General features: G+C 40.4%; 1 protein-coding gene across 5 annotated transcripts in view; it reads left to right on the forward strand.

Annotated features, from left to right (window-relative positions):
• The window catches only part of VPS54 (VPS54 subunit of GARP complex), a 56,863-nt gene that overhangs the window by 34,374 nt on the left and 9,384 nt on the right, over positions 1 to 13,105 (forward strand). For all 5 annotated transcript variants that reach the window (XR_012634962.1, XM_074924319.1, XM_074924398.1 and 2 more), the window contains 8 exons: positions 1,418 to 1,547; positions 1,988 to 2,169; positions 3,005 to 3,117; positions 4,455 to 4,518; positions 6,686 to 6,791; positions 10,164 to 10,251; positions 11,908 to 12,029; positions 12,141 to 12,221. Coding sequence is in view for 4 of the 5 variants with exons in the window: in XM_074924319.1 (XP_074780420.1) it covers positions 1,418 to 1,547; positions 1,988 to 2,169; positions 3,005 to 3,117; positions 4,455 to 4,518; positions 6,686 to 6,791; positions 10,164 to 10,251; positions 11,908 to 12,029; positions 12,141 to 12,221 (886 nt within the window). In the remaining variant the exon portion in view is untranslated. The remainder of the gene's footprint in view (positions 1 to 1,417; positions 1,548 to 1,987; positions 2,170 to 3,004; positions 3,118 to 4,454; positions 4,519 to 6,685; positions 6,792 to 10,163; positions 10,252 to 11,907; positions 12,030 to 12,140; positions 12,222 to 13,105) is intronic.

A 13,105-nucleotide genomic window follows, 5' to 3' on the forward strand; every position in this document is an offset into this window, starting at 1 on the left:
TCATTGTCAACTCTTTGACTGGCATGATTAAATAATTCCATCTCAGTGCTTTGGTAACGTCAGCAGTGCTGCCCTGTGGTGCTCCAGACTCCAGAGTTGTAACCTTTCTGACATCCTTTTATGCGTATCTTATTTATGGCTGGAAGTCAGAGCTACCTTTTAAAAAGAATCAGTCATAGTGTGTGTGGGACTTGGACATGAACCACTTCAAAAGCATGTCTGGATGCAGAGTTCTATGAAGCAAAATTGAAATACCACTTGTTATCCCGCTGGAAGATGGAAGATAGCAAGTGGCTGGCTCGTTCTAACTGACTGGTACTCAGGTGTCTATACTGTGTGTTTAAGCAACTGTCAATTTTGATAGAGACCTTCCCCCTCAAATCACAATGCTGGCTGAAGGAGATGGATTTAAAATAAACATTCTGTGAATAAAACAAATTCAGGCCTCTGTATGTCCAAACATCCATTGTACGCTGGAATTAAAATGTAATGTGGAGAGAGGTCCAGGGTTACAATGAGGAGCAGAGGAGGAGAAGGGGGTTGGGTCCAAATCAGTCTGGAGCACTTTGCCACATTTGCTAAAAATATACCCCCCAGCTAGAGCTCTCAAGAAATAAAGTTCTTTCTGAGGCTGGTTGCATAACTCTGTTCTAAAATGAATTTGCTTCATCCCTCTCCTGGTTTTCTTTACACTTCTGCTCAGTGTTTGGAGGAGGCTTATAAAATTACACAGTTACAACAATGTGCGTCCCGTTGCTGCTCTGTAGTGTCCCAGGTTTTCTCTCTCTTCTCATACTGTCAGTCCCTTGAGCAGCCACACTGGACCAAAAGATTATTATCTTAACTAATTACATGAATGGCAGAGCTGTGCTACAGGCTAGCCTCAAACCAGTAGACAAATCACAGAAGGCTTTTTAAAAAGTACCAACTTAAAGAGCCTGAAGTCTTAAGAACTACTAGAATGACAGCCTGTAGATTAAGGTGGTGGGGAGTGCAGAATATGTATTTTAGGCCTTACACTTGCATTGGAAGAAAAATGCTGTTTTATCTGCTGTACGCCTGCAATGCTTGAGTTACAGGAGCTGGGTATATTTTAGCTCAGTAAATGTTAGTAATACTTATTATATTAGTAATGGCTATATCATGTTTTCTTTTAGACCATTAATAGCAATTAGAATGTGGATTTAAAACAAAATAAGGGATGTGCGGTTATGCATTTCCTTGTTGCAGGGACTGAGATGACATTGACAGCAGCTTAGAAGATCCCATCTGTACAAAGTGACTTTGGTGATTAACTGACTGTCTGCATTTGACAGTTGCTGCAACGCTCTTTCCTCCTTCAACCTATGAGCAGAAATACTGGTTTCGGGGTTTTTTTATAAATTGATGTTCAACCAACTGGTTCTGTCATTTGTAGGATCAGTGATGACATGAAGCTGACTGACCTGGAACTGGTCAGGCTGGCAAACAATATTCAAGAGTTACTTTACAATGCCTCTGATATCTGCCATGATCGTTCAGTCAAGTTCCTCATGGCAAGAGCAAAGGTAAGGAGCTTGGGTCAGACTGCTGTTGGTGTCTCATCCTTAATGAGAATTTACTCCCAAGTTACTGGTTTAATGAGTGAGAGTTTTGAAAGGTCATTCTCAATTAAGTAACTGTTCCTGCTGCCACAGGCACTTGATGTTAATGCCCAGAGCACACAAGCATTAACATATCATGTCATTGTAGGACAATGTGGGTTTCTGCTCCTTTTTTTTAACTTTTTAGTATTCTGACTTGCTGTCTTTGAAACTGCATGCAGAGAATGCATTTCTATGACAAGGTAGCTGCTTGTGCTGCAGTCTGCCTTCTCTGTCCCATGTAGGGTTAAATAATGTACCTCTTAAAATACTGGTAGCCCTCAGATGAGCTGACTAGTTATTTCTTTCCATCTGTGAGTTTTTGTGGTGTTATGTCTCCTTACAGTGGTTTTCTTTGCATTTAGGATGGCTTCCTGGAGAAGCTGAATTCCAATGAATTTGTTGCTCTTTCTCGCTTGATGGAAGGCTTTATCGTAGATACTGAGCAGATCTGTGGCAGGAAAAGTATGTCCTTGCGAGGAGCACTTCAGAGTCAAGCCAATAGATTTGTGAATAGATTTCATGAGGAGAGGAAGACGAAACTAAGGTATCTCTGGGTAGAAGATCTTTGTGTTCTTACATGAGTAATTTCATCAGTCATATGCCAGGCAAACACATTCTTTTGTTGCCTAGAACACTAGTAAGCCAGTTGTACTTAAGAGCAGGGGGTGAAAAATCAGTATTAAAATTACTTTCAATTGGTTTAGACTTTACTGTTTTCATAACTTAATTTCTTCAAACTATATTGTTCTACAGTTATCTAAATAAGGACAGTAGTAGCTACAGAAAGTACTCAAGACTGACATTGAAGGGCAGAATTGCTCTGTCTTGGGGGTTAAGTAACTTTAGGATAATTCACTTCGAACTGTTATTAAAAAAAAGCAAAGCAAGAAAACACAACCAAAAAACCCCCCAAGCAAACAAAACCAAATCCAAACTAAATAACCCAAAACCCAACCCTGAACCAAAAAACGTTCAACAAAAACAATTAAGAAAACTCTTAACCACTTGGGGAACAGTCTTTCCAGTAATATACATCAAGTCTTTTTGCTCTCATCGTCAAAACCTCTTAAAGTTCCGGTATTTACACATTGTTTTGGTGGCAGTGATCTCATAAGGACCTTTGTTGCCTAGGGTAGTCTTCTGTTCTCTATGATAGAATGAACAAATTGTGAGACCTTGAGGCCAGCATGGTGTTTCTCTGTTTTGCTACTGCCAATTGTTGGACACCTTTCTAATGAAGGTGAATTAACATAACATTTTGGGCCACTGGCTTCTTTTTTTAATAAATTACTGTAGTTTTGATTCCACAGCATTACAGGCAGGAGAAGCGTCAAGACGTTTAATTTTCTCAGCCTCCTCTCTTTCGTGTTTATAACTAGTCTACTTTTGGACAACGAGCGCTGGAAGCAAGCTGAAGTTCCTGCTGAGTTTCAGGATCTTGTTGATTCAGTGTCAGATGGCAGAATCTCTCTCCCTGAAAAAAAACCTGCAGGTATGTATCTTGCAGTCCTACTGTTAACTGTATTTATTATCAGCAAATGCTGCTTTTGAATGTTGATGGGCATATTCTGACGATTCTGCTGTCATTCATCATCTGCGTTTGCTCGCTGTCTTCTGGGGGGGATCAGAAGAAAGTTGATACCTTTTTTCTTTTTTCTTTTTTTTTTCTTTTTTCTTTTACCAGTGTTGAAACTTCTTGTGCCGACCTTAAAAGACTTTTTTTTTTTTTTTTGAAAACCCATTTAAGTGTTAGCACAGGGAGGGAGCTACATTTTTATACAAGTATTCCCAGTGTAGAGGCTTACATTCTTTGCACAAATTTCCCCAGAACATACCACTGAAGTGTTGCAAGGGACTGAGGACCATGTGTGTGTGCTCAGCTCTCCTTGTGTTAAACAAAGCTTGCTCCTTCCCGCTACTTCATGCTACGTGACTGCTCATGGCAGTGAAAACTCGGGTGCATTCAATTATTTACCTTCCTACAGAAACCTCATTTGACCTCAGACGAGTCACTTTTTTCTCCTTGTGTCCCATTTCTCTGTGTACGCAATGGGAATGCATAATGTGTTCCTACTTTGTGAGGATACTCATCCCATATTGCAGTGGTGAATGTGAACAGCTAGAAGAGGAAGAAAACATACACAGAGGGGAAGAAAATGGCGAGAGATGAGAAGGAAGAAAATACAGTACTGTCATGGTGGAGAAACAACAATCCCCTCCCCCCAAAGGAATATAGCAGATACAGAGAGCATGTTGGGCAATGATCACTGCAATTATGGAACATGATACCAAAATATACTCATTGACCATTGCTCTTAAAATAAGCTCTTGCAGCTTCCTTTAAGAAGATGGGAAACTGGTGGCATCAAATTTAGCATGAAAAACTGCATCAGTAAGAGCTTCTAGTATGAAGCCTGAGGAAGAAGATTAAATATTGATATACCCAAACTATACTGGTTTGAAGATTAAAAATTAATACACCCAGCAAATCATTTGAGAATGAATAGTAGAAAACCTAGTGACTTTTTCTGCTTTTCTTCTGTTTGTAACCTGTTGTATTTGAAGTTTTTAAAGTCCATAATGACTGTGGAACTCTGGAGATTTTTGCTCTAAAATCCCAGCAGATAATAAAGTAACTTTACAAATCATAATAATTATGATGGGCAACAAACTATGTAACAAATATTGTAAAAGAGAGCAGTGCTTCAAAAATTGATTATGTTTTTTTTCAAGCCTTAGTAAGTGCACGCTAAATTTTTAGCAACTAGAATTGTTTGTACTTGGTTTTAGTTCAACTCATCCCTTTTACTTTCTTGCTAAAATGTCTAGCTACTGAAGAAAGAAAGCCAGCTGAATTCCTTATTGTTGAAGGACAAAAATATGCAACAGTTGGGTAAGATGCACTCTTTTTCTCTTAGCAGTGGGTTATTTAGCAAGAACTTTTGCATAGAACTGTGAATACTAACAACTTTAGCAATCTTCTTTAAATAAAAAAAGCCTCTTCTTCCACAGACTAGTTTCTTTAGTTCCCAAACAGTTATAAAACATTGCAAGCACTTCTGTACATTAAAATGCTCTTCTCTGAATGACTAGGCTGAAATTTATGGTTTCATTTGAGTATGTTTGGGTTTTTTTCCAATTATATCATGAAAACACCTGAAAATACAGGTTTGTCTTCCATAGCACACTGTTGTTACTTCTTGCACTACAGGTTATCTCTGGCAAAATCGTAGAATCATAGAATGGTTTGGGTTGGAAGGGACCTTTACAGGTCATCTAGTCCAACCCCCCTGCAATGAGCAGGGACATCTTCAACTAGATCAGGTTGCTCGGAGCCCCATCCAAACTGGCCTTGAATGATTCCAGGGATGAGGCATCTACCACCTCTCTGGGCATCCTGCTCCAGTGTTTCATCACTCTCATGGTAAAAAATTTCGTCCTTAAATCTACTCTCCTTTAGTTTAAAACCATTATTCCTTGCCCTATCACAACAGGCCCTGATAAAAAGTCTGTTCCCATCTTTTTTATGAGCCCCTTTTAAGTACTGGAAGGCCACAGTAAGGTCTCCCCAGAGCCTTGTCTTCTCCAGGCTGAACCCCAAAATACATGAGTCTACTATGGGATGATTGCTTATCTTATTCAGAATAAGAAATCGGATGTGGGCTATCTTAGAAGCTGCATACGCTTGCAGCTTTCTTGGCATCCTGATTGCTCTGGGTTGGAAAGTAGTTTCTTAAAGCTGGTTATATCAAAGACATTTTTAAAATGTATGATACTCACATACTTCTTTCATTTAAAAGCATGCTGTGCTTCCAAAGACTGTGAGGCTTAATCATTAAATATGCATGAGAGTATTTTTGAGGAGGGAGTAAAACTTGGAAGATCTCACTCCCCAGAGTCCTAACATCAATTTACCCCAAACTTAAAAGTTCCGATTTCCATAATGTCTTTGACCAGCTGTCATTTTATGAGTTGCTTCGTGATGATGCATCGCTGTTCAATTAGAAACAGAATCTGATGGCTCAGAACTTCTGTGCCAGCCAACTGATGTCACTGCAGAAGAGCATTTCAGGTCAAGCAAGAGCATCTGAACATGCTTTAAAGGATAAAATATACTTAATAGATGATGTGTTTGATAATCCATCACTGCTCATTTTAAACTTACTATGTTTAGCTCTGTGAAGCAATTGTCAGCTTCATGTTGGTGCAAATATTTGTTTCAGTTCTACACACTTCTACATACAGTTTTATTGTATTTAATCAAATAAAATGCATTTATGAAAAAAAAGCCTAGATGTCCCCCCAGAATTTTCCAGGTGTTTATTTTCAGTTGATTGTTCATCATCTTTCTGAACTCTACTGCCTAAAGGAAGAAAGAGATCTAACTTTTTGAAATGTTAGAATATCTAGTCTGAACACTGGATCTCGCCTTAGTTTTCCTGCCTTCTGTGTATTTGAATTCAAAGAAGCACACCTGCTCTTTGTGGAGCCTTCTTAATTCCATCCAGTAGCTCCTGAATTCTCCAGTGCCTGCTGAATTCAGGGGAAATTACAGGTGTTGAGCATCTTTGAATATTTGGTGCTGTTTCTTCACAGCTGCCTTCTCTGGTTTAAGATTCGTTAGCATTTATTACATCCTTTTCAGTGGTGGTTGCAGTCTACATTCTGTGGATTTTTGTACTTACTCAAAGTTGGCCAGGATTATACAGTAGTATAAGAAAGGAGCTTTGGATTTCTTTGTCCCCTGCCAATATCTGTGTGGAGACTTTAGTCCACAGTAGCTTTTTCTGGAGATTAAAAAGTTATACCAATGAACCTTAGAGATTATCTCTCATATGTTAAGTACTTTTTCCACATGCCACCCTGTGGAATGGACTTTCTTTCTAACCATCTTTATGTATATATTCTTTTATGTTCTACTTCAGATCAGTTAGTGGGTTTATTTAATGGTACAATCTCTAGCATTAGGTAGCTTTCTATCAACATGACTGGCCTTTGTTTGATTTTTCAACATCATCTGTGCACTGAGATGACATATTTGGCTGTTTCCTCTCTTGTAGGACAGTATTGCTGTTAATAAGAATAATCCTTGAGTACTGCCAGTGTGTGGATAACATTCCTTCCATCACGACTGACATGCTTACCCGCCTGTCTGATTTACTGAAGGTATGACTCCAAATGTACCAGCTGTGCTAATCAGGGGTATTCAGGGCAGAGAACATGTCTTGCTCTCTGTAATGCTTCACGTGTTTTTATGATTTCCTATAAATTATATAAATTGTCTCAAAATTATTGCATTTGTTACTGTGACATAAGGTAGCCTTTTAACCTAAGGGTATTAAAGATGCAATTTGTTGTGTGAATTAACTTCAGGAATGCTGTCTTTCCTCTTGTTCACCTGTAATATTGGAAATCCCATCTAATAAGTGTTTGTCGTAGCAGCCTGGCCTTCAGGCTGGGTGTGGAATTAATGCGGCTGAAGAAAAAGCAATTTGATCCCAGATGCCACAGACATCTATCTATATTAAGGAAGGAAACAAGTCCCTTGGTTTTTATAAGTGAGTAGAGGTATAGGCAGTAGAAGCATGAAAAATAGTATGGGATGAAGCTTCTGTTGTAAAATGTAAAGGTGATGAAAGACCAGGACTTTTTTGTCATTTATTTCTCACTAGAGAAGAGGAAAGCTGGTAAAGCACAGATACTTCAAGGTAATATAAGTAAACAATAATAAAAGGGGCACATGAATGTATCTTAAAACTCTGTGTGTGTGTGTGTGTGTATATATATATGTAGGCTCTAAAGCCTAGCAGTTAATTTATTTCAAGGTTTTCACTTGTGTCTTTGCTCACAAAGGTTATGTCACATATTAGAGTTCTGAGCATAAGCATAATCAATAAAAGATGAACAGGTTCTACTCACCAAAAGTAATTTTATACTCTTCAAAAATATTTTACATAAAGTGGGGGACAGGGAAGGGGAAACATACCCCAGGAGATGGACCTTTAAGTAACCTTCCTGTTGGTAGTTGTTATCTGAATAACCAGATGCAGGAACGTTCTTCCCTGCAGTCATCATTCAGATTCATCCACAGACCTTGCCCTTTGAAAGCACTGTCCAAGGCAAATCATTCAGTCTGGGCCTGGGATGCCCCTCTTCACCTCTCATTCTCCAGCTGCTGTTTCATTCAGGTCTTGCAGCACCTTTTCACAGGCAGACAGAACAGCAGCAGCTGCCTCAAACTTGGCCAGACTTGCATCTCTCTGTGTTACTTCTCTCTCCCTACTGTATCTTATTCTAGCCCTATGTCATCTGTGGTTTATTCCTTTGTATTCAAACATTATGTGCAGTTTAATTATTGTATTTCCTTCTGGCAGCAAGGTGCCATTAATTGGAGAGAAGACAAGAACAGCTAGCAAAAACAAAAGATCATTTGAACAAAATAGGAGCCACTCGAGGTGTCGTTGCATGTCACTATGCTTTTTGTTTGACAACTGTCAGAGCTAGCAAGCTCAGAAGGTAGCAAGAGATGGTCTTTATTGTGATAGAAACTGCAAAGTGTTCCCAGGTAATGAAATTCGAGGTTGCTTTGAACTGTGGCTGCAACCAGAGTGAAATGACACCTGTGTATGGACAAAACCCCATCATAATTACAGGAAAGAGAAGGCTTGCAGCCATGGTGCTGGAACACAGAAATGCTTTCCTCCAAGCAGTCACAAGGAGGGGGTATTGCTCTTTTGATGTTTCAGTCATGCTGCTGTCTCGTTGCTTTGTCTGGAACAGACTGACCAGTAACTGAGTACTATCCACGAAAGGCAGGGGGAGAGTACAAGTGTCTATCGTTCTTTGTAGAGCATGTTTTTAATGGTCTGCCACGCAGTCAATGAGTTGGTGCTAACTGGAGCTAAATACCTCAGAGGATAGGCTGTGTAGGATGTGTCTTTAGCTCAGTGGATCTACTTCTAAAGACCACCAGGAGGCATAAGAAAAGGTCTTGCTTTTCAGGAGGAGATGTAGTTAATGTCAGGCAGTTTCAGACCCTGACTTCTGTCGGAGGGCAGAGTAGTTTATGTCCCTCTCAGGTCAGGTGCTGTACATAGCTCAGGTTTAATTGTGGCACTAGGGCTGTGTTTCTTTTCTAGCCCCAAATACACCACTCTGGCAGCCCAAGGTGGATGTGTGGGGTTCACGATGTATCCTCTGCAGTCCTGAGTTTTGTGACTGACTCCAGGCAACAGCCAGAAAAATTGTTTCCTGTTTTTACTCACGGAGGGTTAAAATTTTGGGTTTGTTCTTGCATTATCACGAAGCAAGGCCTGTGAAGCAGGTTTCTGGCCCCCCAGAAAGAGAGCTCTGTGTGAGGGAAATTCTCTGTGTTGCAGACACAAGCTGCAGGGCCACCTTGTCGCAATTCCTTGTGAATCTTTCTTCAGGTGCATAAGTAGGTGTCAGCGCTCTGGAGGTTTTGCCTCCCAATTTCCACCCATGTCAACAGGGCAGTTCTGTTAAACGTGAGCACTGGGACTTATGCTCTCCATTCAGTGCAAAAATCAGGGACAACAGCAACAGCTTCTCCATCTCTATTGCATCACTCAAGCCAGTTTAGAATACCTGGTGTCTCAAAGTTGCGTGATGGAGCAGCATTCCAAAATAAGACAGAATATGCTAACAGGAACTGTCTTACTGTCCAGAGACTTTGCTGGCCTGCATGCACTTAGTAATTTTTTTTCTCTTGGAACTAAGTCAGCAAGATCAAGTCATGAGTCCTCCACTATAGTTGGAATTCTTACAGAATTAGGTTTTGGTGTGGCTTAACGTCTTCTATGTATCATTTCTTAATCTCAGTATTTTATATTGTTATAAACACAGATTCAGTCATCTCAGCAGCAGTGAGTTTCAAGTTTTCTTTAACGTCAGCAGTGAGGAAGGCCTAGACCCAGAGCAGAAACTTGTTATTTTGATATTTTCCATTCTGGTATTACACTTGTCTACTCTACTTAGCAAAACTAATGAGATCCTTATCTTTCACTACATTCAAGGTCCTGGTTTGAGAAGTACATTTTACAGATTTATAGTACAAAGCTGTCCTTATGTACAGCTTTCAGAGTTAAGGCTGAACATAGCTAGTCTGCAGCAAGTCTGACTTGTGGCTTTGCTTTCACAGACAAGCCTCACCAAAAGGTCTCAGAGAGAAGCAGAAATTAGTCCCTGAATTGAAATCATTGAGTAGCTGTGTTTTTAATAGTAGTATTTCTACTTCCCTTTGCTGAAATGCTGCCTTGAGTGCTTTAGCGTAAGTTGAATCAAAAAATATTATGGGCCAGTGACTACTGACAGTGGTGAAAAATTCCTTTTGTCTTACAAAAGCCTAAAACAGCCATGGACTTCTCTGTAGTAAGAAGTATGTGAAACTCTTGGCACTGGGCTTCATAATAATCTATTTCATCTTGCAAAATTCTATTGATGGTATTTCTAAACTGTGGTTATGCATAGTTGTTGAAGAGTCAGCATGCATTTTGTCTATCTTTTTCTTTCTCACAGTATTTCAACTCTAGAAGTTGCCAACTAGTGCTTGGAGCTGGTGCATTACAAGTTGTTGGTTTGAAAACAATCACTACAAAAAACCTAGGTATGGATTTCTATATTTAAAATGTCAAAACTTGTTCTCCTACCTGTTAAAAAAAAAAAAAAAAACACAAAAAAATGCTAAACATTTATGATAACCTATGGTTGTGTTGTGGTTGCTGTGCATGGAACACAGGGTGATAAAACCTTGCTGCTTAGGGGGTAAAACAGGTATAAAAGCTAGTGAATTGGCTGATGAAGCCCTAAAATTCATCCAATTCCTTTGCTGTCTGCTGGATCAGTTTAAATGTAAAGCTTCACTATGTTACATGAAGGAAACCTGAGAACAAATATACAGGCTAGCAAGTTTTCCATGAAAATGTTTTGACTGCAGGAAGGTGTAATTACTTTTTCAGTGGTGACTTTGGCATGCTTGGGAGGTGCTTAGTGTTCAGATCTTGAGACAGGGGTTACGTAGGTAGAGGAATGCAGCCAAACCCCTGTCTGCCCGTGCATTTCGCTGAGCTGTACTGTCCTATCTGCCCCGTGGTGCTGTATTCTGTAACACCGTGTCCATATACAGCTCCTGTGGGTTATAACCGTGTGTCAGTAATGCGCGAATGAATTTCTGTGGGTGGCTCTGAGCAGAATAGTTAGTCTTTATGTGGCTGAATGTACTGGCACAGTCAGGTAACTTAAGGCTCTGTGTCTGCATGCTGAATCCGAACTATGGTTTGGGCTTTAGAGTTTCTCATTTTTAGTGTGCAGCTATTTAGCTGAAGTTGCCAGCCCCAAGTTACCTGTCTGGACTGCTTCAGCTGCTCTGAAATGCTGGGGAGAACTAGGTGCCCAGTTCCATGCTACAGAAAAGTCTGATGTGCTACTTGAGACCCCCAGTTTTAAACTTATCTCCTGAAATTAAGAGCCTTTGATTGATGGGTCGAAGCAGCTGTTTAACTTGCAGTTCCTGTGTTTTGGGGTGTCCTGTCTGCCCTTCTCTTTTTAAAAGGGAATAGCTTGAGTTAAGGGCTGAGAGTCTTCCCCCGAAGGGGCCATGGCCCATAGCGTTGAAGCAGACGCAAGCGAGCAGAGAAAATCTAGGTCAGGTCTTTGCTCCAGAAGGCTTGGCCAGTGTGGTGACCACGCTGGCACCCCTGTGTGTCCTGCTGCCAGCTCAGGCCCTGCTGGACACAGGAGAAGCTTAGTTTTGGGAATCCTGGCAGCACCACGGGCAGGCGCAGGCTCTGGGCAGCTCAGCACTGGCAGGGCAGGGTGTTTATGTACACCTCCTGCAGAAGAAATATTGATGCCTTGAGAATGTGGCTGTTGAGGTTGGGTAGCTGATGAGTCAGGTCTTTTGAGATCTCTCTGATGTCTGCGTGTGCTCAGGGCTCAAAATGTCAAGTAGACACTTAAAGCCCCTTGTAAAATTAGTCTCTTAACCCGTATCTTGCAGAAGCTGGGTTGAATAGCCAGGTACTAGTCTGGCATCTTCACTGGGTGGGGTTTCCCAGTGGAAACAAATGCTTACCTTTTTTAAAAAAAAAAAAAAAAACAAAAAACCAAAAAAACCCCCAAACAAACAAAAACAAAAAAGCAGCATGTTAAATTGTGTCAGATCTGTTATTTATGTTAAAGGAGATACAGTCTATACAAAATGACTCTTCCTGTGTAATAATTCAGTTATTTTTCTTTCCCTCTCTCACTTCTGGATTTACAGCCCTTTCTTCACGTTGCCTACAGCTAATCGTACACTACATTCCTATTATCAGGGCTCATTTTGAAGCTCGACTGCAGCCAAAGCAGTTTAGCATGCTCAGGCATTTTGACCACATTACGAAGGTAATTCTTTTGGCATTTCCTAATTAAACACAAAGTTCTGCTTTTCAACCGTGCTCTGAAGAATATGAATGCTGTTAGACAGTAAATAAACCCTGCTTTCTTCCATTACAGGATTATCACGACCACATAGCTGAAATTTCAGCAAAGCTCGTTGCCATAATGGATAGCTTATTTGATAAACTATTATCCAAGGTAATGATTTATGGAAATAATTATACATTCTCTAAATTGCAATTGGAGGTCTCATTGTATACAGTCTAGATATTTCAAATGGAGTCTTAAACTTTCCTAATCAGGAATTGTTTGAACTTCTCTAAACTGTATGAACACAAAGGTCTGTTGCTGTACTTGTGAATGTGTTTTGTCTTAACTTTTGCCACCTGGGTGTCATTCGTCTTCACCCCCTGCCACCCCCCCCCACCCCAAAAAAAAAAAAAAATTTAAAAATTGCATGTTTACTCCTTCAGCAGTAACAGAAATGCTTTGTCTGGCACAGATGCTCTGGGGTTTAGAAACTGAAGTGCTCTCCTACCCTAAGCAGTTTTATCTACTGACAGCTCTTGTCTGCAATCGGGCTGAGCCAGTCCCCATTTCCTGCTCTTCCCAACCATGCCTCTTTGGAACTGGTGAGCGTGTAATTTCCTGCAGCTGAGGAAACAGCAAAAAATTGCTGAGGAGGAAGAGTTTTTTGAGGGGAAGGACCAGCCCATTTATTGGGCTGCAGGCTTGGAGATTAGAGGTCTGTGCTTAGCAGTTCCTGCTGCTTAGCTGTGCAGCGTTAATAGCTGTCCCATGAAGTGCTCTTTGTGTTTTTTTGGTTTTGAATGCTTATCAGTGGAAGAGTTGGTCCTGGGCTGAATCCATGCCCTCCGATTCACCTCAAGGTGGAATACACTGACAGTGCCCCAAGATGGGACCTCCTGGGCCCACAAATCTGATAGATAAAGCACATGAGCTTTTAAAGCTTAATGTTTTGCTTTGGATCTTAGGCTCCTTTTTTTTTTTTTTTTTTAATAAAATCTATTCCATGAGAGAAACTAATTCTTCTGTGTCAGATTTGATTGATTGGCCTGGGC

The sequence above is a fragment of the Athene noctua genome, chromosome 1, assembly GCF_965140245.1.
Source record: "Athene noctua chromosome 1, bAthNoc1.hap1.1, whole genome shotgun sequence".
Lineage (NCBI taxonomy): Eukaryota > Metazoa > Chordata > Aves > Strigiformes > Strigidae > Athene > Athene noctua.